The 23,199-nt window shown below is 53.5% G+C and overlaps 6 protein-coding genes across 6 annotated transcripts; 4 read left to right on the forward strand and 2 right to left on the reverse strand.

Moving 5' to 3' along the window:
- Positions 1–3,209: 3,209 nt before the first annotated feature.
- BDZ83DRAFT_723577 (Dhx8 protein) lies at positions 3,210–5,132 on the forward strand (the record flags this gene model as incomplete). The annotated part of the gene is made up of 3 exons (XM_060512576.1): positions 3,210–4,116; positions 4,933–4,964; positions 5,091–5,132. The coding sequence occupies 3 exons, from the start codon at positions 3,210–3,212 to the stop codon at positions 5,130–5,132; spliced, it is 981 nt and encodes a 326-aa protein (XP_060359518.1).
- A 738-nt stretch (positions 5,133–5,870) lies between these two features.
- On the forward strand, positions 5,871–6,966 carry BDZ83DRAFT_756967 (uncharacterized protein; the record flags this gene model as incomplete). The annotated part of the gene is made up of 2 exons (XM_060514827.1): positions 5,871–6,418; positions 6,603–6,966. 2 exons carry the CDS (start codon positions 5,871–5,873, stop codon positions 6,964–6,966), a joined length of 912 nt encoding a protein of 303 aa, XP_060359519.1.
- A 3,924-nt stretch (positions 6,967–10,890) lies between these two features.
- On the forward strand, positions 10,891–11,969 carry BDZ83DRAFT_589851 (concanavalin A-like lectin/glucanase domain-containing protein; the record flags this gene model as incomplete). Its single annotated transcript, XM_060506275.1, has 3 exons — positions 10,891–11,022; positions 11,078–11,346; positions 11,402–11,969. Coding segments are annotated over 3 exons (969 nt in total), but the record flags the coding sequence as incomplete, so codon positions are not given.
- A 2,095-nt stretch (positions 11,970–14,064) lies between these two features.
- On the forward strand, positions 14,065–16,322 carry BDZ83DRAFT_638268 (Reticulon-domain-containing protein). The gene is made up of 6 exons (XM_060509355.1): positions 14,065–14,587; positions 14,658–14,738; positions 14,791–14,822; positions 14,875–14,992; positions 15,045–15,241; positions 15,311–16,322. The coding sequence occupies exons 1-6, from the start codon at positions 14,512–14,514 to the stop codon at positions 15,992–15,994; spliced, it is 1,188 nt and encodes a 395-aa protein (XP_060359521.1). The 5' UTR covers positions 14,065–14,511; the 3' UTR covers positions 15,995–16,322.
- A 300-nt stretch (positions 16,323–16,622) lies between these two features.
- On the reverse strand, positions 16,623–17,950 carry BDZ83DRAFT_764355 (GPI anchored protein-like protein; the record flags this gene model as incomplete). Its single annotated transcript, XM_060515231.1, has 2 exons — positions 16,623–16,970; positions 17,010–17,950. The coding sequence occupies 2 exons, from the start codon at positions 17,948–17,950 to the stop codon at positions 16,640–16,642; spliced, it is 1,272 nt and encodes a 423-aa protein (XP_060359522.1). The 3' UTR covers positions 16,623–16,639.
- Positions 17,951–18,686: 736 nt separating this feature from the next.
- On the reverse strand, positions 18,687–19,213 carry BDZ83DRAFT_638274 (GLEYA adhesin domain-containing protein). Its single transcript, XM_060509356.1, has one exon. It carries the CDS (start codon positions 19,112–19,114, stop codon positions 18,740–18,742), a length of 375 nt encoding a protein of 124 aa, XP_060359523.1. The 5' UTR covers positions 19,115–19,213; the 3' UTR covers positions 18,687–18,739.
- Positions 19,214–23,199: the final 3,986 nt, after the last annotated feature.

A 23,199-nucleotide genomic window follows, 5' to 3' on the forward strand; every position in this document is an offset into this window, starting at 1 on the left:
GACTCTTCCGCTGCCAATGCCTCTGATTTCCGTCACCCATTCGTGCTTGTTCTTTGCACATCCGTTCTTGCTCAATAAGTTGCTCATTTAGTTCGCACGTTCATTTGAATTAGAGGCCTCAAGAGAAATGGGAAGGATTTCCAAAGACAGGATAGACGGGACCGAGAAAGTGGAAAAAGATAGCTGAACGAGGAAGCGGCCGCATGTAGATGGACGTTCAAGATTTCTGCAATTATGCTATATGCAAAACACAGATGAATTGGTTGTAGCTAGGTAGCTTTTCTACTAATTGAACCATGGACAGTCAACTGAAGGTGGTCATTCGGAGTCGGGGTGACAAAGCACGAGAAAGACTTCCGGCAGAGCAAGCCCACTAACAGTACGTACCTCCACCGGCTGGTGGGGCGAAGTCGGAACGGAAAGTGCTTTCTCCGACACTTCCCTGCCAGTGCTGTCATGTCTCGTCGCGCGCAGCGTGCAGCAATCTAGACTTTTTTGAGGCCTCAACCAGCGACCATCGCATTCCGAGGTCCTGTATTTCACCTGCAGGTCACCTACTCTCCGCCACCATGGACGACCTCTTGAATCTCGAGCTCTTGTCGCTCGTGTCCAAGGTCACGTCCGAACTGCAGAATCATTTGGGCGTTTCCGACAAGACCCTCGCCGAGTTCATCATCGCCCAGCGAGTCGACGCCGAAGACTACGATGGCTTCAAGAAGAAGCTGGCCGGCATGGGCGCCGATTTCCCTCCGAGTTTAGTCGAGAGCGTTGATCGCCTGGTGCTCACCATGCACCCAAAGATGAAGGGCAAAGCAAAGAAGAACAGCAACGGTGCTGGCACCAGCGACGAACACCACCACCGCAGCGCCGCAGAGAAGGACGAGATCTTCAGAGGCCTCTCGGTGCCCGACAAGCCGGTGGCGTACGACAGCATAGGTGACGGCGTCGATGCCATTGACGATACGCTGGCGCTTCTGGAAGGCTTGGAGGGAAAGGCGCGGAAAGATAAATCAGACTCGCGCAAGCGGAGCCGCAGTCCAGACGACGGGCGCGACTCACGGCGGAAGCGGAGGGGTCGGTCGAGGTCCAGGGAGCGGAGGAAGCGCGACAAGTACCGGTCGAGATCACGATCCTACGACGATTTCGAGAGCGGGCCTTCGCTGAAGCAGAGGAGTCGGAGACGCAACTACGATGACGAGGACGATGGACGCTTTAGGAGGGCGCCCGAGCCCGAAGTCGACGATGCGCCCCAGTTGCACAAGGTGTATGGGGGGCATGTCACGGGTATCAAGGATTTCGGCGCATTTGTCAACCTGCACGGCGTTCGTGGCAAGGTGGATGGATTGGTACACATTTCCAGGCTGGTGGAAGGTCAGCGGGTCAATCACCCGTCCGATCTGTTGGAAAAGGGCCAGGACGTCAAAGTCAAGGTTGTCAATATTGAGGGCAACAGGATAGGACTGTCAATGAAAGAGGTGGACCAAGAGACGGGTATGGATCTCTACCCAGAAGACAGGATATCCTCGGGCGCGAACATGCAAGCGTTGGGTGGCGGCGGCGGCCGGAACGGAAACATGTTTGACGACGGACCGATGCCGCCACCGCAGCATCAGCCTCGCCGGCAAAAGAAGCGCATGACGTCGCCGGAAAGATGGGAGATCCGCCAGCTGATCGCGTCCGGTGTCGCGAAAGCCTCCGATTACCCCGACCTCGAAGAGGATTATAACGCGACACTGACAGGCGATGGAGAGTTGGAATTGGAGCAGGATGTCGATATCGAGGTTCGAGAGGAGGAACCTCCATTCCTGGCCGGTCAGACGAAGCAATCATTGGAACTGTCACCCATTCGAGTTGTCAAAGCACCCGATGGCTCTATGAACAGAGCTGCCATGTCGGGCACTGCGTTGGCAAAGGAGCGAAAGGAGCTGAAGCAACAAGAAGCGGAGGCTGCCGCGGCGGAAGACTCGAAGGTCGATCTCTCTGCGCAGTGGAACGACCCGATGGCAGATCCAGACAAGCGCAAGTTCGCCAGCGACCTACGAAACGCCAAGTCCCAGATGGCCCAGAGCAAGCCCGACGCTGTTCCGGAATGGAAGCGAGCGGTAGCGCCAAAGGACCAGACTTTCGGCAAGCGGACAAACATGAGCATCAAGGATCAACGAGAGTCGTTGCCTGTGTTCGCCTTTAGGCGGAAGTTCTTGGACGCTGTCAAAGAGCACCAAGTCATGGTGGTTATTGGAGAGACTGGTTCAGGCAAGACAACGCAACTGACGCAATATCTCGCTGAGGATGGCTTCGCCAACGATGGAGTTATTGGTTGCACACAGCCCAGACGTGTAGCCGCCATGTCTGTTGCTAAGCGTGTGGCTGAGGAGGTTGGCACACCCCTGGGCGAGGCTGTCGGTTACACGATTCGTTTCGAAGACAAGACCAGTCCTGCGACCAAGATCAAGTACATGACGGACGGTATGCTTCAGCGTGAAATTCTCGTCGACCCTGACCTGAGGCGCTATTCGGTCATTATGCTCGACGAGGCCCACGAGCGTACTATTTCTACGGACGTCTTGTTTGCACTTCTGAAGAAGACGATGAAGCGTCGGAAGGACCTCAAGGTTATTGCCACGTCAGCAACTCTCGATGCCGACAAATTCTCGTCGTACTTTGACGGTTGTCCTATTTTTACCATCCCTGGCCGCACATTCCCTGTCGAGGTGCTGTACTCGCGCGAGCCTGAATCTGACTACCTCGATGCTGCCCTCGTCACAGTCATGCAGATTCACCTTACGGAGCCGCCAGGAGATATCTTGTTGTTCTTGACGGGTCAAGAAGAAATCGACACGTCCGCCGAGATTCTATACGAACGGATGAAAGCGTTAGGGCCCAACGTTCCGGAGCTCATTATTCTACCCGTGTACTCTGCACTCCCCAACGAGATGCAGAGTCGTATTTTCGATCCCGCACCCCCTGGCTGCCGAAAGGTGGTCATCGCCACAAACATTGCCGAAACATCCATTACAATCGACAATATTTACTTCGTCGTTGACCCTGGTTTCGTCAAACAGAACGCTTACGATCCCAAGTTGGGCATGGATTCATTGGTCGTCACACCGATTTCGCAAGCTCAGGCAAATCAACGTGCTGGCCGCGCCGGACGTACTGGACCTGGAAAGTGTTTCCGCCTATACACCGAAGCAGCCTACCAGTCCGAGATGTTGCCTACAACCATCCCCGAGATCCAGAGGCAGAACTTGTCTCACGTCATTCTCATGCTCAAGGCCATGGGCATCAACGACTTGTTGCACTTTGATTTCATGGACCCCCCGCCAATCAATACGATGCTTACAGCGTTAGAAGAGCTATACGCGCTCAGTGCCCTAGATGACGAGGGCCTGCTGACGCGTTTGGGACGAAAAATGGCAGACTTCCCCATGGAGCCGTCTCTGGCCAAGGTTCTCATCATCTCTGTTGACATGAAGTGCTCAGCCGAGATGCTCATCATCGTCGCCATGCTCAACCTCCCCAACGTGTTTTACCGCCCCAAGGAGAAGCAATCGCAGGCAGACCAGAAGAAGGCCAAATTCCACGACCCGCATGGCGACCACCTGACGCTGCTGAACGTCTACAACTCATGGAAGCAGAGCAGCTACTCGAGCCCCTGGTGTTTCGAGAACTTCATCCAGGCGCGTTCAATGAAGCGCGCCAAGGACGTGCACGACCAGCTCGTCAAGATCATGGACCGGTACCGTCACCCCGTCGTCAGCTGCGGACGGCACACGCAGATTGTGCGGCAGGCGCTTTGCTCTGGCTTCTTCCGCAACGCGGCGCGCAAGGATCCGCAGGAAGGGTACAAGACGCTCATCGAGGGGACGCCGGTGTACCTCCACCCGAGCTCGGCGCTGTTTGGGAAGCAGGCCGAGTGGGTCATTTACCACACGCTCGTGCTGACGACCAAGGAGTACATGCACTGCACGACGAGCATCGAGCCCAAGTGGCTCGTGGATGCGGCGCCGACGTTCTTCAAGGTTGCGCCGACGGATCGGTTGTCGAAGAGGAAGCAGGCGGAGAGGATCCAGCCGCTGCATAATAAGTATGCTGGGGAGGACGACTGGAGGCTGAGTGCGCAGAGGAAGGGCGGTCGTGGCGGTGGTGGTGGCGGGACGTGGGGTTAATTCCCCGGCGGGCAAGGCCCATCCCATGAGGAGGGAAGCCAAGGAAAAGGGGAGGGCGGGTGGATTGTATGGATATGTAGACGGCGAGGATTCAGGTTGTTATAGCTCAGTGAATATACCCAAGAAGAGAGATCTGATGCACATATCTTACGTATCTGTCAATGTTCTGGGATGGCGAACGCGTCACCTGTGATCCTCAAGGCTCATGACGAGGGCTGTCTAGAATTTGTCAGCTTGGTGTTTATCTTCTTGTTGGCCTTGCGTTGCTGTGTAGAGTAGTAGCCAAGACTGGTTCGTAGAGTCGCAGACTCGGCGAGAGCCTCATCGGAATTGGTTCGGAACTGCCGGGGGAGACAGCCCGCCGCGGACTGAACCCATGTACTACGCGAGAGTCAAGTCACTTAGCCAGGACGCCGGGAATGTGAGAAATGGATCGGGATGGGCTAAGGATCGATTCGCATTCGCCGATATGAGGATGACTTGGCTTTCATCACGACTGAACCCTTGGCGTTGTGTTGAACCTGAGGTCTGAGAGTGGTTTCCGGGGGCAGATTGATACCGTGTTGCCTATGTCCAAGACTCCCGGGTCTCACGTCGCTGGAGACTTTGAATGACTTCCGACTTCACTCGGCCGATAATATGAACAAGGGGAACGGGAGAGGCAGGTCGGAGCCGTTCTTTGCACCCGACTCGGCCATGTAAGTGGTTTGTAAGGGTTCTAGAACAGAAACTTGGCAGGGTGTCGGATATGCATAATCCGTAGACGGGAAGATCTCAATAGCGTTAGAGCCAGTCGTACGGACACTTTACTCCAGCTCCCCTATCAATCTGGCGGTGATGGAGGCCGCTGATTTAGACTTTGTCGGTAAGAGATGGGAAATGATACGATGCACTGAGAATGACTCGCAGCGGGGTTCTAAGTGTTCTTTTCACTCCTTCTCCAGCTTCTCTTCCTTGCCTTAGGTAAGGGAAGAATCCCAGCAGGCGATCAATCAAGGAACCCTCCCTTGCCAAATTTAGTGGTTAATTCTGTATATTAACTGCCAGATGCTTCCCGCTGCGAGGGTGAACTCTAAAATCGCCTTGGGCATAAAGCCTACGGCAACGTCCATCGGGAAAATGTGGGCTTCCTTTTTTTTCATGGTTCTAGTGATACCGCCAAGACGTTTCGGGATGGGGATGCGTTCAACAGCGCTCTCTGCGAATGGCTTTATGCGGCAGTGGTCTAAGGGGTTGGTTTCGGCGTTTGGCCTGATGTTTCCGAGGGGTAGATCACGTAGAAGGTATTACAATTACGTGGAGACCTCAACGGATTCTGGTGTGAGTTGGTCGGATAGTGGGGGAATGGAAAACGGAGGGTTCCTGTTTTTACAATAAGCTTGAATGCCCCCTCTCTCACAATTCTACCTACATTTGGGAAAACCCGGTCTGGAGTTTCTTTCTTTGATGGATGGAGGGCGGGTCTATTCGAATTTATAGTTAGGATAAAACTGCAGGCACTTGACGAAGAAAAGTTTGGATGGCATCTGTCAGAATTGCAGTGCTGTTTCCAGGTGTCATGAGACGAGACGACGAACAACACTTCCGACGACGACACTAAGAAGTTGAATAACTCTTCCAACAAGACGAAGCAGCATTAGCAGCAACGAACGAGACATTTGCTTACACGCCTTGCATGTATTCGACGGAGCCGACGCCGCGATGACACGCCACTACCGGCACTCGGCCCTTGGCCTCGCCGCTGTCCTCGCGCTGCTGTCCGCCACTACGAACCTGCCCGACCTGATGTTGGTGCCCGGTGTTGTGGCGGTAGAGGACCTGGAGGCCGAGGACGTCCCGCCTGAGTGCGCTCAGGTTTGCGCGCCGATCGTACAGCTCACGGCGCGGTGCGAGGCACAGGTGGAGGCCCAGTTTGGGACGGATAAGCGGGATCTATCGATGCGACGATATCGAGATGGGTTGGTAAGGGATAGAGAGATCAGGGAGGGAAGAGAGCGGAGAGGGGACGGAAAGAAGAGGAGGAGGAGGAATCTACAGAAGATGCTGGGTCGGAGACTCAGCGGGAGACAGGAGCTGGAGTCAGAGGATAGCAGTGACGACGAAGAGGAGCCCCCGGCGAGTCTGGCTCCGGGATCGGGGCTCGCTGCGGTGCCTACTTTGGGTGTCGGACGCTCAGCGAGCGCGGAGGATGCTGCGAAGGAGGCTGCGAAGGAGGCTGCTGAGGCGGCGGCGAAGAATGCTTCGAGGGTGTGTGTTTGTGGGGAGAGGGGGTTTGACGTTGCCGGGGCTGCGTTTGGGTGTTTGTTGTGTGTTTCGCGGAATGTTACGGCCGTGGAAGCTAATGAGGGTGAGTTGACCTCTTGCAAGAGTCGAAATAGTTGACAAGTTTCGGCTGTTTGAATGGAAGGTGGCTGTGCTGACGATGAGGTGCAGATATCAGAGAGATCATTGGAGAATGCGGCTTCGTTGCCGCACCGGCCGCTCCGGCTCCGGCACCGCCGGTACCGCCGGCGACGATTTCTACGACTACGACTTCCTCTCCGCCGGTAGTGCCGCCGCCGGTGTTAAACCCAGCCGTAACAACAACGTTACCGGCAAACTCGGCCCCCGTGCAGCCTTTCCCGTCATCATCTACCTCTTCAACCTCGTCGTCAATACCCTTACCGCCAGCGCCGGTTGTACCACCCGCCATCCAGACATCTACCTCAACAACTGCATCCCCGCCGATCATTCCACCGGCATTTCAGACTCCTTCAACATCGCCCACTCCGCCGCCGCCATCCGTACCCCCCGTTGACGGCGCGTCTTCAACCCCGTCTTCAGAGTCCATTACGCCGGTGACGGTGTTTGTTCCGCCGAATTTCCAGACGCTGCCGTCCATTGTGCCTCCGAATGACTTTCGTAACGCACCATCTTTGCCTGATGCGGACGGGAATCAAATGAGCGGTGCGGAAGGAGGGTCTGGATTACTCCGGTCATGGGGGGCGGGTGGTGCGTGGGTGGTAGTTCTGGCTTTGGTCATTCTAGTTTAAAGACGAGGATGATGTTATTGGCCAGATCCCAAGCCTACAAGCAATGTCTAAACCTAAAAGAAGTTCTGTCTTGCTTCACTCGAGGTTTCCGTGGCTGAAAGATCATTGTTTGATACCGCGTTGAGGTAAAGGAATGACCTCGACCAGGTTCTAAAGACAAGTCCAAGCTCCCACGTGCAAATTGAAGTCGATCTGATATTGCTGCACAGTCTTCCGACTTAGTTATGGGACTGCTTAGAGGCTTCCATTGCTGGATGTAAGATCTTGGTAAGGTTTGAGTAGAACATAGTTTATCCTTGCATTAGCATCCGGTTCCTATATACTACATGAGTCCGTGTGGTCCTGCAGTACTGAGAAGGGGCTTTGCGAACTCAATTGACTAACCGGCTTGTACAAGGTTCGGATTGTAATAGGAACCGATTTAGGTTGTGTAGTTTTTAGAGAGAAGCCTGTCATCTCTTGTTTCTTGTCATTAGTAACCCGCTGCAGAATGTCATTTGGTTCATTTACGGCTATTCTCTAATCCGAAATCATGGATGCATAGCGCTCTTACTAGGAGGATAGCCTCGCACTAGAAACAATGCTTCATAGTATGAAGTTTTGATGCAAGGTAGCAGTCGATTGCTTATGGGAGACCAGTCTCTTTCCGTTCCGTTAAGAGCATATGAACAATGTGTCAGGACACTCAGAGAAGTACGATTGTGTTTCTGTGTGTTCCACATTGGAAGAGTTCAAGAGATGTTGCCTACTTGCTCCATCTTTCGGGAACCTTATTCCTACAATTTCCTAGACGAGGGGCATGCCTAGATTATCTTCTTCATGGGAAAGATATCGAAAAGCACTTTTATGTAACAGCTCTTACTACAATAGTCACTAACAGACGGGGTATTACAAAAAGTTTAAAGTCTGGAGTCATAATGGCCACAGCCACGCCGAAATGCTATTCATGCCATTGCCTTGGAAAACTCAAGAGCAAACCCACGCGGGATTGGAATGCAACGTCAACCAAGCTGAAATCAAGTCAAGGGCCGATCATAGCCCGAATAGTGGCACTTCCGAAGCAGTGCCGTTGCAGTACTAGGGGATGTATCCGTAGGCGAGAAGGCGTACTCCACTGGGCCGTGCGGTCCAGATGTGCCGTCCACTAGATGCCGTAATGCAGGCAGAAAGTTCTGCGGCACTTGCTTAATGATCAAACGGAACCGGAGTCATAACTTTGGACCAAAGATCTGTGTTGGTTGATCAAGGGACTTCGCCCAGGCAGTGGGAGTTTAGCGTGATCGCGAGATCGTTAGCGAGTGTTTCAGTCTTCTGCGGATTGGACCAGCTGATGTGGACAGGTGGTATCCGCCACCACGAATAGCTGAAAGCATCGTTGCCAAAAGGGCGGATACTCGACGCAGAGCAGGGCTATGATCTGGCCTGTATAGTCGTGTGCAATATTAGTCGCCTTACTGTTCATATCGATTGGAGCAGATGGGTGGTACCAAGCCCACTGCTTTTGTGAGTGATAAAAAGCGTCCAAAAACTAGATTGTCACACGAATCAATAATGACGACTTTGCTCAATACAATGGGGTAATGTTTCTGTCTTGACACTCGAAATACTGGTTCAATAATATTGAGGCGCAGGCTCAATATCGAAATTCGAAATACAGGATGTCACCCAGTCGTGAGAGTCCAAGAAGAAAGTCGGTCAAGCAAGGTGAAGGAGATGAAGGGACACCATATTTAGTACGCGGACCTAAGGATCGGGGAATATTCCTTGATATCATCTCACGGTCCACCAACTGGGTCTCGCCTTCATGTTGTTAGCCAAAGCTGAAAGAGGAGGTCAGACTGCCAGGGGCTCGTAGCCGAGGCAAAAGCGGAGCATATCAGCCATCAAACGAGGGCTGCCATCTGATATCCAAGAGAGTCAAAAACCACAAAAGGTGAGGGTCAGCAAAACAAAACCATTCTCAAGGTGACTTCTCCAGCCAGGTTTGAAAATAACCTAGGCTACAATTTGATATTTGTGCAACTCCGCCATACGGAATGCTCCGTAAACGATGACCTGTGCAACACAAGTTGACAAGACAGGGCATCCACATCCAAAATCCGTGCCGCTTTTTCTTGATAGCTCCACCGGGGCGGACCTCTTCGCTAATACAGATTCGAATACGACCGCCGGCCACTACGCCGCGGAAACCAGCCCTGTGAACGTCTGGATTGGTCGTTGACTTCCGGAGCGGGAGGCTCAGCCCCTGAGCGGGAGCAATCAAAGCGACACGTTTTTTCTGCCCTTGGAAGTTGGGAGTTGGAGCCCTCCAATCCCGAAAGGGATGCGTAAACGGGTGTGGAAAACTTGGAAGAGCTCGGCAACTTGACGGGTTTAACGCGCCGCGTGGCCAGAGGACCAAAGACAGTCCGCCGCTCTGATGTAACGAGACTAAAAGAAGACCGGCGGCACTTAGGACGATTCGTGAGCTGTCAATATTTGAAACAAACGGCAAGACACTGAGAGCGAACTAGAAAAAAGAAGAGACTTGAAGAAAAGCCGCTGGTCTAGAGGATTCGATCCAACGGTGCAGGAGATCTTTGCCAATCACGCCCCCAAGAGCGACCGGCGCCATCAAGATCTCGGCGGCTTGAGTGAGACAATCCCTGTCTAGCGCGGGACAATGGCTCGAATGGTCAATGGAGAAAAATAATAGGGGAACGGCGGAATCCTGCCCGTCACTTCAAAGAAAAACAATCCACCATGTCCACGACATCCACTCAGACCACCATCAGGCCCCCGTTACAGTCCAATTCGAGCCCACCTTGTCCCGATCAAGGGTCTGTTCCTGGATGTCAAGCAGGGGGTGGGCTTACACACATGTGCTCTCCGCTTCATTGGCCTCGGGACGACGACACCTTTGCGCGGACTGTGCCTGAGCCGCCTGCCAACCGCCGTGCCGTTCCTGGCATGCCATGAACGAATGCGGACTTAGTGCGCATGCGTTTATGTGTTGGTGTGTTTGAGGTTTTCTGGGCCTGCAGGAAACATATTCTTGTGCCCACTCACAAGCGCATATGTCAATGCACAAGTGGCATAGAGACATGGACATGCGAGGGGTGGAACCACGACTACTTACGTATGTTGGCAGACGATGCACAAGACCTTTGATATATTTCCAGAACCGGGAGCCACTGTCAAGGGGTCGAGGGGAGAAGCGGGCTATGTATGTTCTAGTTCGTTCTCCATCCAAAGCCCCTGGACGAACCAGTGCTCCCGGTACTTCTCATCAAGGCTCTGTCGGTACGAGGAGACCCAATGAGAATGAGATTGCTGGAGAAACAGGTAGGTCGTAGACACCCTTGAGCATCTCAGCCCGTCTCTCCGCGGGTGAATCGAATGGCCAGGAGCAAATCTGGGTCGACCGTCTTTTTTCGGGTCGGTATAAGACTCATGGTAACCCCATGGGAGCAAGCGCCTTGCGCATCTAGGCCCTCCTTCTCACCTTCTTTCAAGATTCCTGTTCTGGTCTCTTAAGTCATTCTTTTGTTCAAAAACAAGCCTTCCATATTCTTCATTCTGTTCACTCACTTCACATTTCGAAGACCCGTTTCTGTCGTTTCTTAATTGTGTTTGATATTTCCAGTTTCTGTCGTTCTGTTTAGTTATTCCACCTAAGTTCCATTCCTCATATCCATCTTTAGCCCACAATGGCGCCTTCGCTTCTGTCCACGCTCTCTTCCGCCCTTCTGCTCACGTCATCCGCGACTGCTACTCAGACATACCAACTCGCCGACAGCTACGACTCGACCAACTTTCTTGAGAAGTTTGGTTTCTTCACGGTATGTCTCAACTCGATGAGGGAGGCATCAGACCTTTGACTGACCACCTATCAAGAGCGACCACTCCACCGGAAACTACAACGATGTGGACCCCACCGGTGGATATGTCAGCTACAAGTCGGCAGCTGATGCCCAGAGCATGGGTCTTGTGAAGACTGAGGGTGGTGACCTTTACCTCGGTGTTGACTCTACATCTACCCTCGATGCCGCTGGTATCGGCAGAAGCAGTGTAAGAATCGAGAGTACGGCCAAGTATGGCCAAGGGCTTTTCGTCATCAACTTTTCCCATCTTCCTAAGCCTGTCTGCGGCGCCTGGCCTGCGGTGTAAGTTGCTTCCACGTCCTTCGACCCATCCATAATGCTGATAAGACATTCCTAGCTGGACCGTCGGTAACCCTTGGCCCGCCGCCGGCGAAATCGACATCGTTGAGACCTGGAACGAGGACAATGTGAACAAGGTCGTCCTTCACACCGACGGCACGCTCGGCGAGTGCCGCATCGACGGCACAAACATGACCGGAACCATCAGCAAGCCCAACTGCGCAAACTACGCCGCAGGCCAGTCCGATAACGAAGGCTGCGCCGGTCTTGATGGCGCTGCCCCCTTTGGATCCGCCGAGGGAGGAGTTTACGCCATGCAATGGACCGACACCGCCATCCGCGTCTGGGGCTTCACGCACGCTAACGTCCCCGCCGACATCGCGAGCGCCAACCCGAACCCCGATGCCTGGGGCACGCCCAGCTTCACCACCAGCACCTGCGCCGCTGACAAGCTGTTCGAGGAGCAGAAGCTCGTTGCCAACATTGACTTCTGCGGTGTGGCTGGCGACGATGGTATCTGGACTCAGACCTGTGAGGCGAAGACCGGCATGACCTGCAAGGAGTATGTTGCCGCCAACCCGACCGCCTTTGCCGATGTCTTCTTCAAGATCAGCTCCATCAAGTACTACAACCTCAAGGACGGCAACGCCACTGCCTCTGTTATCTCCAGCTCGGTTGCCGCTTCGACTGTTGCTGCCTCTACCTCTGTCGCGCAGACCGCTGTCGTCAGCTCCTCCCTGTCCACTGGCGTGGCCTTCGAGAAGCCCGTTGCCACTTCTGCCGCCGCTGTTGAGAGCTTGAATACGCGTCTGGCGACCTCCACCGTTTACGCTACCAACATCAAGACAATCACCTCCTGTGCCGCCGAAGTCACCAACTGCCCGGCCCGCGAGACCCCTCAAGTCGTCACCGAGGTTGTCCCTGTCACTACCACCATCTGCCCCGTTGTCGACGTCCCTACGCAGTTGACCGTCATCAAGACTGAGGTCCACACCATCACCTCTTGCGCCCCTGAGGTAACCAACTGCCCCGCCCGACAGACCACCGTCACTAGCCAGGCAGTCATCCCGACGACCGTAGCCATCCCCGTCGAGAGCTACACCCCCTCGAAGCCCGCCGGCGGCGATGCCCCCATCACCGTCAGCTCCCAGGAGCCCGTCGCCGATATCACCACCGCCATCACAACCTACGAGACCAACATCATCACAATCACCTCTTGCGCCGCAGAAGTCACGAACTGCCCGGCCAGAACTTCCACTATCGTCACAAGCAAGGTCATTCCTACTACGATCCCCGGTGTCCCCGCCGTGCCCACCACCGCCAGGTCCGCGAAGCCCGTCGTCACTGGCCAGCCTCCCGTCGAACAAATTACCACCTACCTCACCAACATTGTCACCATCACCTCCTGCGCTGCAGAAGTGACCAACTGCCCTGCGAGAACCTCCACTATCATTACCAGTGCCGTCGTCCCCAAGCCTACCACCGAGGCAGGCCAGAAGCCCGTCCTTACCACTGACGTCCCCACCGTCTTGACCACATATAAGACCAACCTCGTCACCATCACCTCCTGCGCCGCGGAGGTCACAAACTGCCCCGCTAGGACCTCCACTATCGTCACCAGCGAGCTCATCTCCACCACGGTCCCTAAGCCCGTCACTACCCCTGTTGTCGGTGGCACTGACGTTTCCGAGAAGCCTGTTCCTGCTACTTCCGGTGCTTCTACCGCCCCTGGCGCCGGTGTTCCTACTGTTGGTGTTCCCGCGCCCAGCAGCACCGTCTCCGCCGAGAAGCCCGTCCTCGAGACCCCCGGTGGCCCTCCCCCCATTCCAACAACCTTGGTCGTTGCGCCGTCAGATGGATACAACGGCACTCTGACTACCGCCGTGATCCCTGTCGGAACCGGATCTACCTCTCCCTGTGTCGGCGCCGCTTGCTCGGCAACCACCACCGGCCCCGTTCAGGCCGGTGCTGGTAAGCTTAGCTCCGGCGGGCTGCTTGCGGCTGCAGCGGCATTGGCTGTTCTGGCCATCTAATGTGAGATGTAATCTGCCATGTTATGCAGAGAGAGTTGTTTTTTCTTCTGTCGTCTTATTTGTATACTATATGGTTCTCATAGAGCGCATATACCCTTCGGTTAGCATAGGAAGCGTCGGAAAAGCGCAGGCCAATGTATTATTCAACTGTTCATCTACCCCGTATTGAGTCACGCGACGCACCCTTTCATTTTGACGCGAATAGAGAAGATGGAAATCGTAGATGAAGTCAGCTTCTCAATCAAAGGTTATACCTTTGATGCATGGTCTTGGAGGGTTGCATCCGGGTTACCTTGTGCAGATTAAAACCTCACGTACTAGGAAGCGGGCCGTACCGCAAGACCGAACGCCTCCGTATGTCACGTGCTGAGTGTGGTTTGGTCGCGTGTGAAGATTGAACCCTTGATGCATCGTAGGCGCAAGTACCTCTGCAGCTTCATTCACTCTAGCTAAGAGAATAAGTGTGTTAACACCTGCTTCAGCTCCTGAGATGACATGAACTAGTCGACGCACTTGGTCTGGTGTAATATGTAAGCAAATGAGCAGGTAGTCCCTCGAATATCATCTTGGCTCTAGCCAGTCTAGCGGCATGCCAGTGCCGTGATGTCTTGGTGAGACACCCCGCCTCCTCGTCATCAAAGCGCGCCAGGGCTGCAAGTGGAACGGACTCCAAATGACCGCCGAACGACGTCAATTAGCCTTTGAACATCAAAGGGTTTCCCCCTCACCTCGGTCAAGGTAATGACAGCGCGGCGTACAGTATCTCGATTCCAGCGGGTATGCGAGCCGTTTTTTCCCTATTGAGGAATCCTACCGCAGCTTAGCGGATACGCGATGACCAGCTATGTACGTCACGAACGCTGGGTTTCGTATTCCCTTCCCCTCACACCGTGTAACCGCATGCCGGTGGTGCAATACACCAAGATTGCGCCTTCGTGCCACGAGTGGTCAAGGAGACTTTGAATGTTTGGCTTTTGTCATAAAGTCTGCTGCCGCTGTCTGATAGTACAGTTGCAGTTCTTATTCTCTCACCAAATCAAAGTGAAAGCCCCAAACCATCCACTTGTGTGGAGTTCGTGATCTTATCCACATTTACTCGCCAACTTCTCATCATCCACACATCGACGTCATAATCATGGCTGACCCAACTGTCATTGTCCTGCCCGGATCAGTTGATAGCTCCCATCGTACTGATCAGGAAAGATCGCAGAGTAAGTTTTGTAGGCACGGCAGCACTCCATGTGGATTAGAAAACTTACAGCTGTTCTCTCACCTTCTTAGTTGCGTCAAAAATCCAGAACGCCTTAAACGACGGACAATCGCCAAGATCCGCGCAAGATGGCCCATTGCGACAGGTTTTGGGTTGGTGTACCTCATTCCGTCACTAATAACAACATAATAACATTTCACGCAGCTCAACAAGATAGCTTCTACAAGTATATCAACGTACATACTCATGTGGCACCACTACTATAACTTTGCTAATTCGTATCTTTAGTGGGAAGATCCTCTACGCACCCTTGGTGTGTATATCGGCACCTTGAGCATCTTGTTCGGGGCACACTATTTGCCCCTCACTCAGTTTGCATTGAAGGCGGCGGTCACTACTCTTGGAGGTAAGACTAAACACATATACTGATGTGAGCCAGCGCTTAAGTTGTTTTTTAGCTGTCTCTGCTGCTGAGTATGCCAGCCGGTCCTTCAGTTCTGACTCGTTGTCCACACGCCTTCGACCGAGACAGTACAGAAGAGTGCCAGAGTCTACTCTCAACAACACTCTGAGAGATGTTCATGACTTCATTCAGTACGCAGTCGTAGAAGCTCAACGAATTGTCTATGGCGAAGACTTGGGAAGAACGTTTGGCGTAAGTAAACACTAGATGCAAACTCAATCTGGCACGTGATATAGAATGTCGTGACTGACACATCTTCAGGCCTTCGTCGGCTTTGCATCTTTGTATGCGCTCATCAAAGTCCTGTCTCCGTTCTGGTTAGCTGTAGTCGGGGTGACTGCCATTTTCGTTGCTCCTCTCGCGGCCTCGCCTCAGGGACGGCAGATCGCCCATGACGCCACTGTGCAGGCTCAAAATGCGGCAAATGTGACAGCTCAGAAGGGCGCAGAACTCGCTCGCGATGGACAAGCAAAGACGTCGGAGCTGTCCTTCAAGGCCCAACAAGCTGCGTCTGATGCGAGCACGACCCTCGGAAACGCTGCTCGGAGCGGTCAACAGACGGTCTACAACGCCACCAACAACACTGCTGAGAAGGCGAGAGACTTGCCGCAAGCAGGCACAAATGCACTCAACAATGCTTCTGGATCTATATCATCTACTTTGGGAGATGTAAAGCACACCGTCACTGGCTCATCGGCGAATGACAACAATCGGACTTTTGACGAGAGATCTCGTCAGCCGCCCTCCGGATACGTCACCAGCACCGGATCAGATGGCCTCTCTCGATCGTCAATCAACGAAACGGAGATCCCGAGACGTGCCCCTTTGAATCTTGAGGATCAGCTCTCGGCCGAGCAGTCTGGCCTACCTACACTTCCTAGGTCCCTGCCAGTCAAGTCTGATATTGAGGGATTGGGAAATGGAACGGCTACGATTCTCCGATAAAGAAATGGCTGTGTCGGCGCTATTGATCAATAATCGTTGATTAGAGAAGGAAATACCTAAAGTAGCCTCGAAGAAACAACTGTGAACTCAAGGCTGAATGCGTCCATAATGAATTTCACATATTGAAATCAGTTATCCCGAAAAGCTTGTGCTATACTTGTTAGTCCGTAAAGGAACGAAGTCCCCGAGGCTTGGTTCGGCTATCACATTGGGGAGATTAGAGGTCTTGATGCGCCGGAAATTCATACTGCGACTCTCTTACAAATCTTTGGAGAACCTTTTCTAGTATAATGAAAGTTCGATTTCCGAAACCAGACAGAATCAAGCTTGAAGTGGACTAGGCTTCGTGAATAAGGCGGATGCAAGACTTGTCGACGGATATTTTTGATGCCAAACAAATGGAAATGGAATTAGTTTTCCGTATGGGAAAACATAGTTACTGTATGGATTTCAGATTGAGAAGTCGCGAGCCAGTCGTCTCAACTTAGTGCGCGCAGTGGGACATTATGTTTGCAGCAGCTGAGCAGACGAACGTATGACAAGAATGCTTCCTAAGTACGGCTTCGTCTCAAACCTTATCTTGTGACGACTTTCAACTTAGTGTTCACCCAAATACCTGAGCACCACACCCTTTTCGACTGGAGCTTAAGTATCCTTATCAATGCGATACAGCAAAGTCCCATGCCCGAACGAATCATACCCGCCCGAGTTGGGACTGTAGTCACCACCGCCACCTTCAATGTTGGCGGTTAAGTTGCCATTGACAAAGTCACGGAACTCCATTGACCATGAAGCATCGAGACCCTTAACTTCCGCATAGTGGGAGTAGAGAGCTTCATAACCAGGTCGTACATCAAATCTAGCTTTTGGGGCCACGACCTCCAGCACACCTTCCCAGCTACGATAAGGCGTATAAGGAACAGTGTGGTTGGTATTGTACTTGGCAACATACTCGGCGCTAGTTTCAATTAGCGACCTACCAGAAAGTCTGGAATGGGAGAAAAATAGAACTCACGCGTTTAGGATCTGGCGGCCAAAGGTGTCGAAAAGATCAACTCCCTGGTTCCAACCTTGTTGCCCAATCACTCCGATGAGAGCGATGCAGAGCAAAGCATGCCCCTGGTCCCGGCCAGACTCCTGAATCTGCATGAGAGTCTTTCCACTACCTTCTTCCGTGAAGTTTGCGATTGAGAAATAGGGTAGGGCACCATTAGCAACAACCTCGGGCTGACCCGGAATCCCGTGCTTTAAGTAGTTGACCGCGTAATCGTACATGGTTCTGTTGTCGTTGAAGATACCAATCGCCATCAACGAAGCAATGTTGCACAAGTCCCAGTTGGCGTAATAGAAATCCGGTTTGTTGTAGTGGTGCTCGAGGAAGTCGTGGTTGTACACCGCGAAGACGCCGTTCAACATTTTGCCAAAGGCTGTCTGGTTCTGCTTAGGCCAGCCGGAGTATCCACGCAGGAGTTCGGCGGCGTTGGCAAACTGGTATCCGTAGAGCCCTGCCGCGAGATATTTGTCTTCAGTGCCGTTGATATCGACAAGGGTAGAGCTCCAGCCGTCGAGGATCTTGGTTGCATGGTCTGCGTAGGAAGTGTTGCCTCCGATCAGCCATCGAATAGCCAGCTGGTATGCTGAGTGAGCATCGCGATAGGCATAACCGTAGTTGTTGGTTGGCGCAAAGGTGGTGTTTGTGCCACGGACAAGAACCGACTGCGGCGTTGGCTTCCACGAGGTCTGAGCCAGTTTTCCGGCTTCTAGGTGCTGCCAGGCTCGGTACCAAGGCTGATCCTGGGCTTGGACATGGCTCTTGATTCTCGCGAAATCTTTCGCGGAATGCAGAGCGCCTGGATGAGCGAATGGCGTGTCATTCAGGCCATGTAGCTTCTCGAAAGGTGAACCTGCCACACTCCATGACAATAGAGGCAAGAGGAAAGCGGCCTTGAGACGCATGATGACTGTTTGAGACCTAAGAACTGTGATAGAGGTGTGCTGCCAAGAATTGCCTCAAAAAACGAAATATTGGACATAATGAAGGTCTTATAAATGGCATTTGATGGTACGAAAGTCTCCCCCACAGCCTTTGGGCAACATGAGGAATCTGAAGGTGAATCGTCAATACCATCCCAAAAGAGTGTGCATACACAGCTCCGGCGCAATCTTCCCTGGTTGACGCCCGATCCATGCTTAACCCCACAAACGCGGGGTGACAAGACGCGGCCCGCTGCGTTGCGTGGCCATCCTTCCTGATCGGCACGGGCGACACCGAGATCTCTCCCGGATTTCCGGGTACGTGAGACCTGGTCGAAGTGCGGGCCTTGCAAACGAAGCCGAGGAAGCCTCGGCAAAGACACATGTTCCGACGAAATTGGAAACTCATTCGAGCGGCTCATTCCGTGAAGCCTAGACAGATCAACGAACAGGTTAAAACCCTAGACTTTGATTCCCCGTACCATACTCCGTGATCAACATGTCCTTTCCGTGTGTAATGCAGCTTTACATCCGCATTTTGACGGGCAAACCGGCACAATGGGCGAAGCCAATTAGCAACTATATTCTGTGTAGGGTCTCGTCGACTGATGCTACATATCACTAGGTTCCACCAAGGCAGCTGTGGTAGCATTCACACACTGCACACCGAAAGAGCACGTTTTCCTGAAATGTCTGATCAAGGATCTACATGCAGCGACGGCTTTCAATCAAATCAAGTATAAAGACTACAAAGGAGAATAAAAAAAAGATCTAGAAACCAAAAGGCGCTGCGTTGGCGTCGTTGGGGCAACTAGCTACGAGTTGATCGCCAACTACGGCTTGAGAGTTCGAGACAACAACACCTCCAGCCGGGTCAGTCAGTGAGAAAGTGAAGCTGCCGCACTGTTGTGCATTGACAAATAATAGCCGAATTGGATAGTATTGGCCGGCCGTCGCAGTGAACGTGTAAGTGCCGGCGCTATTTGTATCGTAGTAATCGACATTTTTGTTGGCATTGGCATTGCTGAAACCAGTCTTAGCGTTATTGCCTAGCCACAGGTAGATGCCATCGTCGACATTACTGAAGCTGAAAATGTACGTGCCAGAAGTGGCCGGATAGAAATATCCAATGTGTTGAACAATCATGAATTGGGACTGCCCGCTCGTCGTGGTTCCGTAGACGGTCCGAGTCGTGGTGGCGCATTGCTGCGCAAGACCAATGGTTGTTGTCCGACCCGTGTTATCAGGACTCTGTCCAGAGAGCACGGTGTTGATGTTGAAATAGGTCGTCTTCCAGTTTGCTTGACCATCAGCGCCATTACCGTGAGCAGGGATATTCCCGGAGCTACTAGCAGTCTCTGTTGGAGCTTGCGCAAGACCATAGTAGGCCCAGAGTAGCCCAGGGGTACAGCTCACGGTCGGACTAGTCGAGGATAAGGTAGACGTGGAAGAAGATGATGGCGTCACCAAAGTGATCACGCTAGTTGTGCCAGCCGGGTTGGTAGGAATTATTGTTGTCAGTCCTGTCTGTGTACCGGTTGATGTGACAGTGGCCAGGAAGCCAGTGATAGGAGCCGAAGTTGACGAGGAACTTGTGGTACTAGACGAGCTAGAACTGAAAGTAGAAGAGGCGTTTGGAATGGCAGTTGAGCATGATTCGGGATAGGCAAGCCCCGAGATATCGGATGAATTTGTTGTTCGTCCAGGCCCTGAAAACACAAGAGAAAGCGATGACGGACTCCCCCAGTTTCCAAAGACTGATCGAATTGGGTAGAAATATCCTGCAACAAGGTTGATGCTCACGCATCCCGTGTTACCAGATGCTGCTGCGAACCAGTATTGTGCCAGTGGAGTGCCCCCCCGAGGAGTTGCTGCGTTAGAAGGCTGGTCACAAGGAAACGCGCTGGCGCTGGCGAGATACAGAACATCACGGTTGTCGGCGCTAGGCGCGTAGCAGAATATGTAGGTGCCAGTTTGATCAGGGCGGAAATAACCAGTAAAGACAAGGGTAAAATTATTTGCGTTGTAGGTGATTCCCCTGTAAGTTTGGGTTAAGCCGTCGTAGTACTGGAAGGTTGCCGACGATCCTGGTGTCTGTGGGTTGTATGGCGTTGCGGTCGAACCAGCTGATCCCTGGAAAGGAACTCCGAGCGAATTTGTACTGCCCTGAGCGAGGGGGACTTGAGACAGGTAATAATCAGGTCCAACTCCCGAACGCCCATCGGAAACTCCATACCCACTGGCAACTTGAACAGAGTTGGCATAGGCTCTGAGAGTCAGTCCAGAGGCAGCGCAGTCCACCGGCGGCGTAGCGCAAGCACCGGAAGGTACGGGGCTGGTGCTTGTGCTCGAGGAGGTGCTTGTGCTGCTAGGCGTGACGAAGGTAATAACACTTGTTGTTCCAACTGGGTCACTCGGAATGATTGTTGTCAGACCCGTTTGTGTGGCCGTGGAGGTAAGGGTAGTCAAGAATCCGGTGGGAGGAGGCACAAACGTGATGATGCTAGTGGTGCCTGCAGGATCAGATGGTACAATTGTCGTTACCCCCGTTTGGGTCGCGGTCGAAGTGACAGTTGTGAGGAAACCAGTAGGAGGAGGAACAAAGGTTATGATACTCGTAGTTCCAGCAGGGTCAGATGGAAATACTGTAGTTGCTCCCGTCCGAGTGGCCGTTGATGTGAGGGTTGTAAGGAAACCTGTCGGGGGAGGTAAAAATGTAATAATGCTAGTTGTGCCAGCTGGATCACTCGGAATAATCGTTGTCACTCCCGTCCGGGTAGCCGTGGAAGTAAGAGTTGTGATAAATCCGGTGGGGGAGGCACGAACGTGATAACAGTAGTGGTCCCGAAGGGATCTGAGGGAGGAATAGTCGTAACACCCGTCTGAAAGGCGGTAGACGTCAAAGTTCTTACGAAGCCAGTACGAGGTGTTGTTGTTGTTGTTGTTGTTGTTGTTGTATTTAACGCCGTGGCGGCCGGGCTAGAGCCCTTACCGCAGACCTCCCGAAGGGTATATGGCGTGGAGGGCCGTGAGCCAAGGCTACCTACTCTACAGTACGTCGTCTCTTTACATCGTCCTCCAAATCATGCCTTGTGGCCACTACGCGTTCTGTCTGTCCCCGGTTCCCGCTGGTGCCCCAGTTTCATTCTTTCCCAAATCGTCCCTTGGAATCGGGAGGTTCTTTGTAGTCCGCACTCACATCTACCTAGGTGTGGATGCTGCTACCGCAGACAGATCTTCTGGAAGAAGTCCGTCACGCGGAGAAAGGCCTCGAAGCCTCGTGGGTCGGTGATTAATCTCTTGAAGTAGGCCTCGAGAGATCCATAGGACCTATGGGCTCGGGCATACTGCGAGAGTGGAGGGTCGGCCACCGTTGCCTCCTCGCCAGCGTTAGTCGACAGTAGACCAGGTGGTCCACGTCTTTCGCCTCTCCACAAGAGCACATCATTAGAGCGTCGTCGTGGTTGAAACGTCGGTGATATTGCTCGAAGTCCCCGTGACCCGATCGTGCCGCCAGCAGGTGATGTAACGTAGCCCGCGGCAAGGCCAGTTCAGGAGGGCTGGACAGAGCTGCCTCAAGCCCCAAGTCCGCGTACCGCGGCCTTCGCTCTTTATACCACCATCTCCTGTGCTGGCTTTGTAATTTTTCCCTTGCAAGCCGCTTGATGCCCGCTAGTGTTGCCATTTGACCCATCCGCGCCGGCAGTGTCGTTCCTTCTTTGGCCAGCCGGTCCGCGGCCTCGTTTCCTTCGATGCCCTGGTGTCCCGGGGACCAGTGCGTCCGTATATCAAATATCCTGGCCGCTTCTTGGATTTCGAGGAACGCGTCTTGTGACGAGTCCGGCGCCTTGCCGCGGATGCCTTGTATAACGCTGGTGTTGTCGATACATATGTGGATTGGATGACCGCGATTGGTGAGCAGAGCCCTTCTGAGGCCGGTTCGCGCCCCTTCGACCTCGGCGTCGAACACTTCTGCTAGTCCGAGTCGGCCGCACCCTTGCGCTATGCGTTTGGAGTCTCGGTAGATGACGAAGCCGTACCCCACGGCTCCGTTCGTCGCCCTGGAGCCGTCCGAGAAGACGATCATATGGCTTTCCGGTACTGTCTTTAGCCAGCGCTCGAAAGCTTTCGCAGCCTCTTCTTTGCATTGAACTACTATCTGATCCTGTGAGCTTGGCAGGTACTGTGATTGGAGGAACGTTGGTCTTCCGCATCTTGGCAGAAGTTCAGCCGTCCGTTGTAGTCTCGTCTGTTGCTGTCCCTGCTGGGAGAGCCGCGCGACTAGCGGGTGTCGGCGATCAATCCTCTGTAGTCGGACTGCGGCCCGTAAACGGACGCCTTCTAAGGCGACTTTGGCTGACGGTAAGCCGGCGTCTCGGAGGAGGCTACTGGTTGGCGTTGTCCTCCAGACAGGTAGAACGATCCTTGCTGCCGCTGTAATGACGCTGTCGATCTTCTGCACGAGCCCCTTCTGGCCTGTGTTGACGGGTCTTCCTTGGAAAGGCGGACTCGTGTCTGTCTCCGCTTGGCGTCTCGAAGCCGGCTTCGTGATACCTGCGTACCATGTTTCGGCGCCGAAGAGCGCGATCGGCAGTACGTAGGAGACGACGGCTTTTCGCACGGCGGCCGCTGGCAGTCCTCTCTTTGTGTTTGTAAGCTGCCTCAGGTGTTGAGCTGCCTTCTTTGCCGCAGCTACTCTTGTGTCGACGTGGTGCCGGAAGGACAGTCTCTTGTCGAACCAGACACCCAGCCAGCGTACAGGATTTGTCGAGGCCTTGACCACCAAATCCCCGCCCTGACCTCTGGCAGCTCCGCTGGCTGGCTGTGCTTCCTAGTAAAGTGGATGACCTCGCACTTGCTCGGGTCGAAGGAGACCTTGTTCTCCGAGCCCCATCTGAGAATGCCGGCTGCGCTTCGGTTGAGTATTGCGACGTTGCTCTCCAGGGAGGGGCTGATGGCCAGAGTGGCGATGTCGTCCGCGTACCCCGAATCGCGCGTCCGGGTCGTCTTCAAGGATCTCCGCGATGTAGAGCAGAAAGACGATGGGAGATAGTGGCGACCCCTGAGGCAGCCCGCATGACAGAGGAAAGTATTCCGTCGTGCTTTCTTCCAGTCGGACTCTGGCGATGCGGTTGCAGCAGAAGCTGAAGATGAGTCTAATCAAGCCGTGTGGCCATCCCTGCTGACGCAGTCTAATGACGAGCCGGTTCCGAAGGACGGAGTCGAACGCA

The sequence above is a fragment of the Colletotrichum acutatum genome (genome assembly GCF_030867785.1).
Source record: "Colletotrichum acutatum strain CBS 112980 chromosome Unknown BDZ83scaffold_144, whole genome shotgun sequence".
NCBI classification, from domain to species: domain Eukaryota; kingdom Fungi; phylum Ascomycota; class Sordariomycetes; order Glomerellales; family Glomerellaceae; genus Colletotrichum; species Colletotrichum acutatum.

Coding starts and splice junctions, on each gene's coding strand:
- BDZ83DRAFT_638268 (XM_060509355.1), top strand. CDS start 14,512: ATGGCTGACCCAACTGTCATTGTCCTGCCCGGATCAGTTGATAGCTCC. Junction 14,588..14,657: donor TGATCAGGAAAGATCGCAGA/GTAAGTTTTGTA, acceptor TCACCTTCTTAG/TTGCGTCAAAAATCCAGAAC. Junction 14,739..14,790: donor CCCATTGCGACAGGTTTTGG/GTTGGTGTACCT, acceptor CATTTCACGCAG/CTCAACAAGATAGCTTCTAC.
- BDZ83DRAFT_638274 (XM_060509356.1), bottom strand. CDS start 19,114: ATGATTGTTCAACACATTGGATATTTCTATCCGGCCACTTCTGGCACG.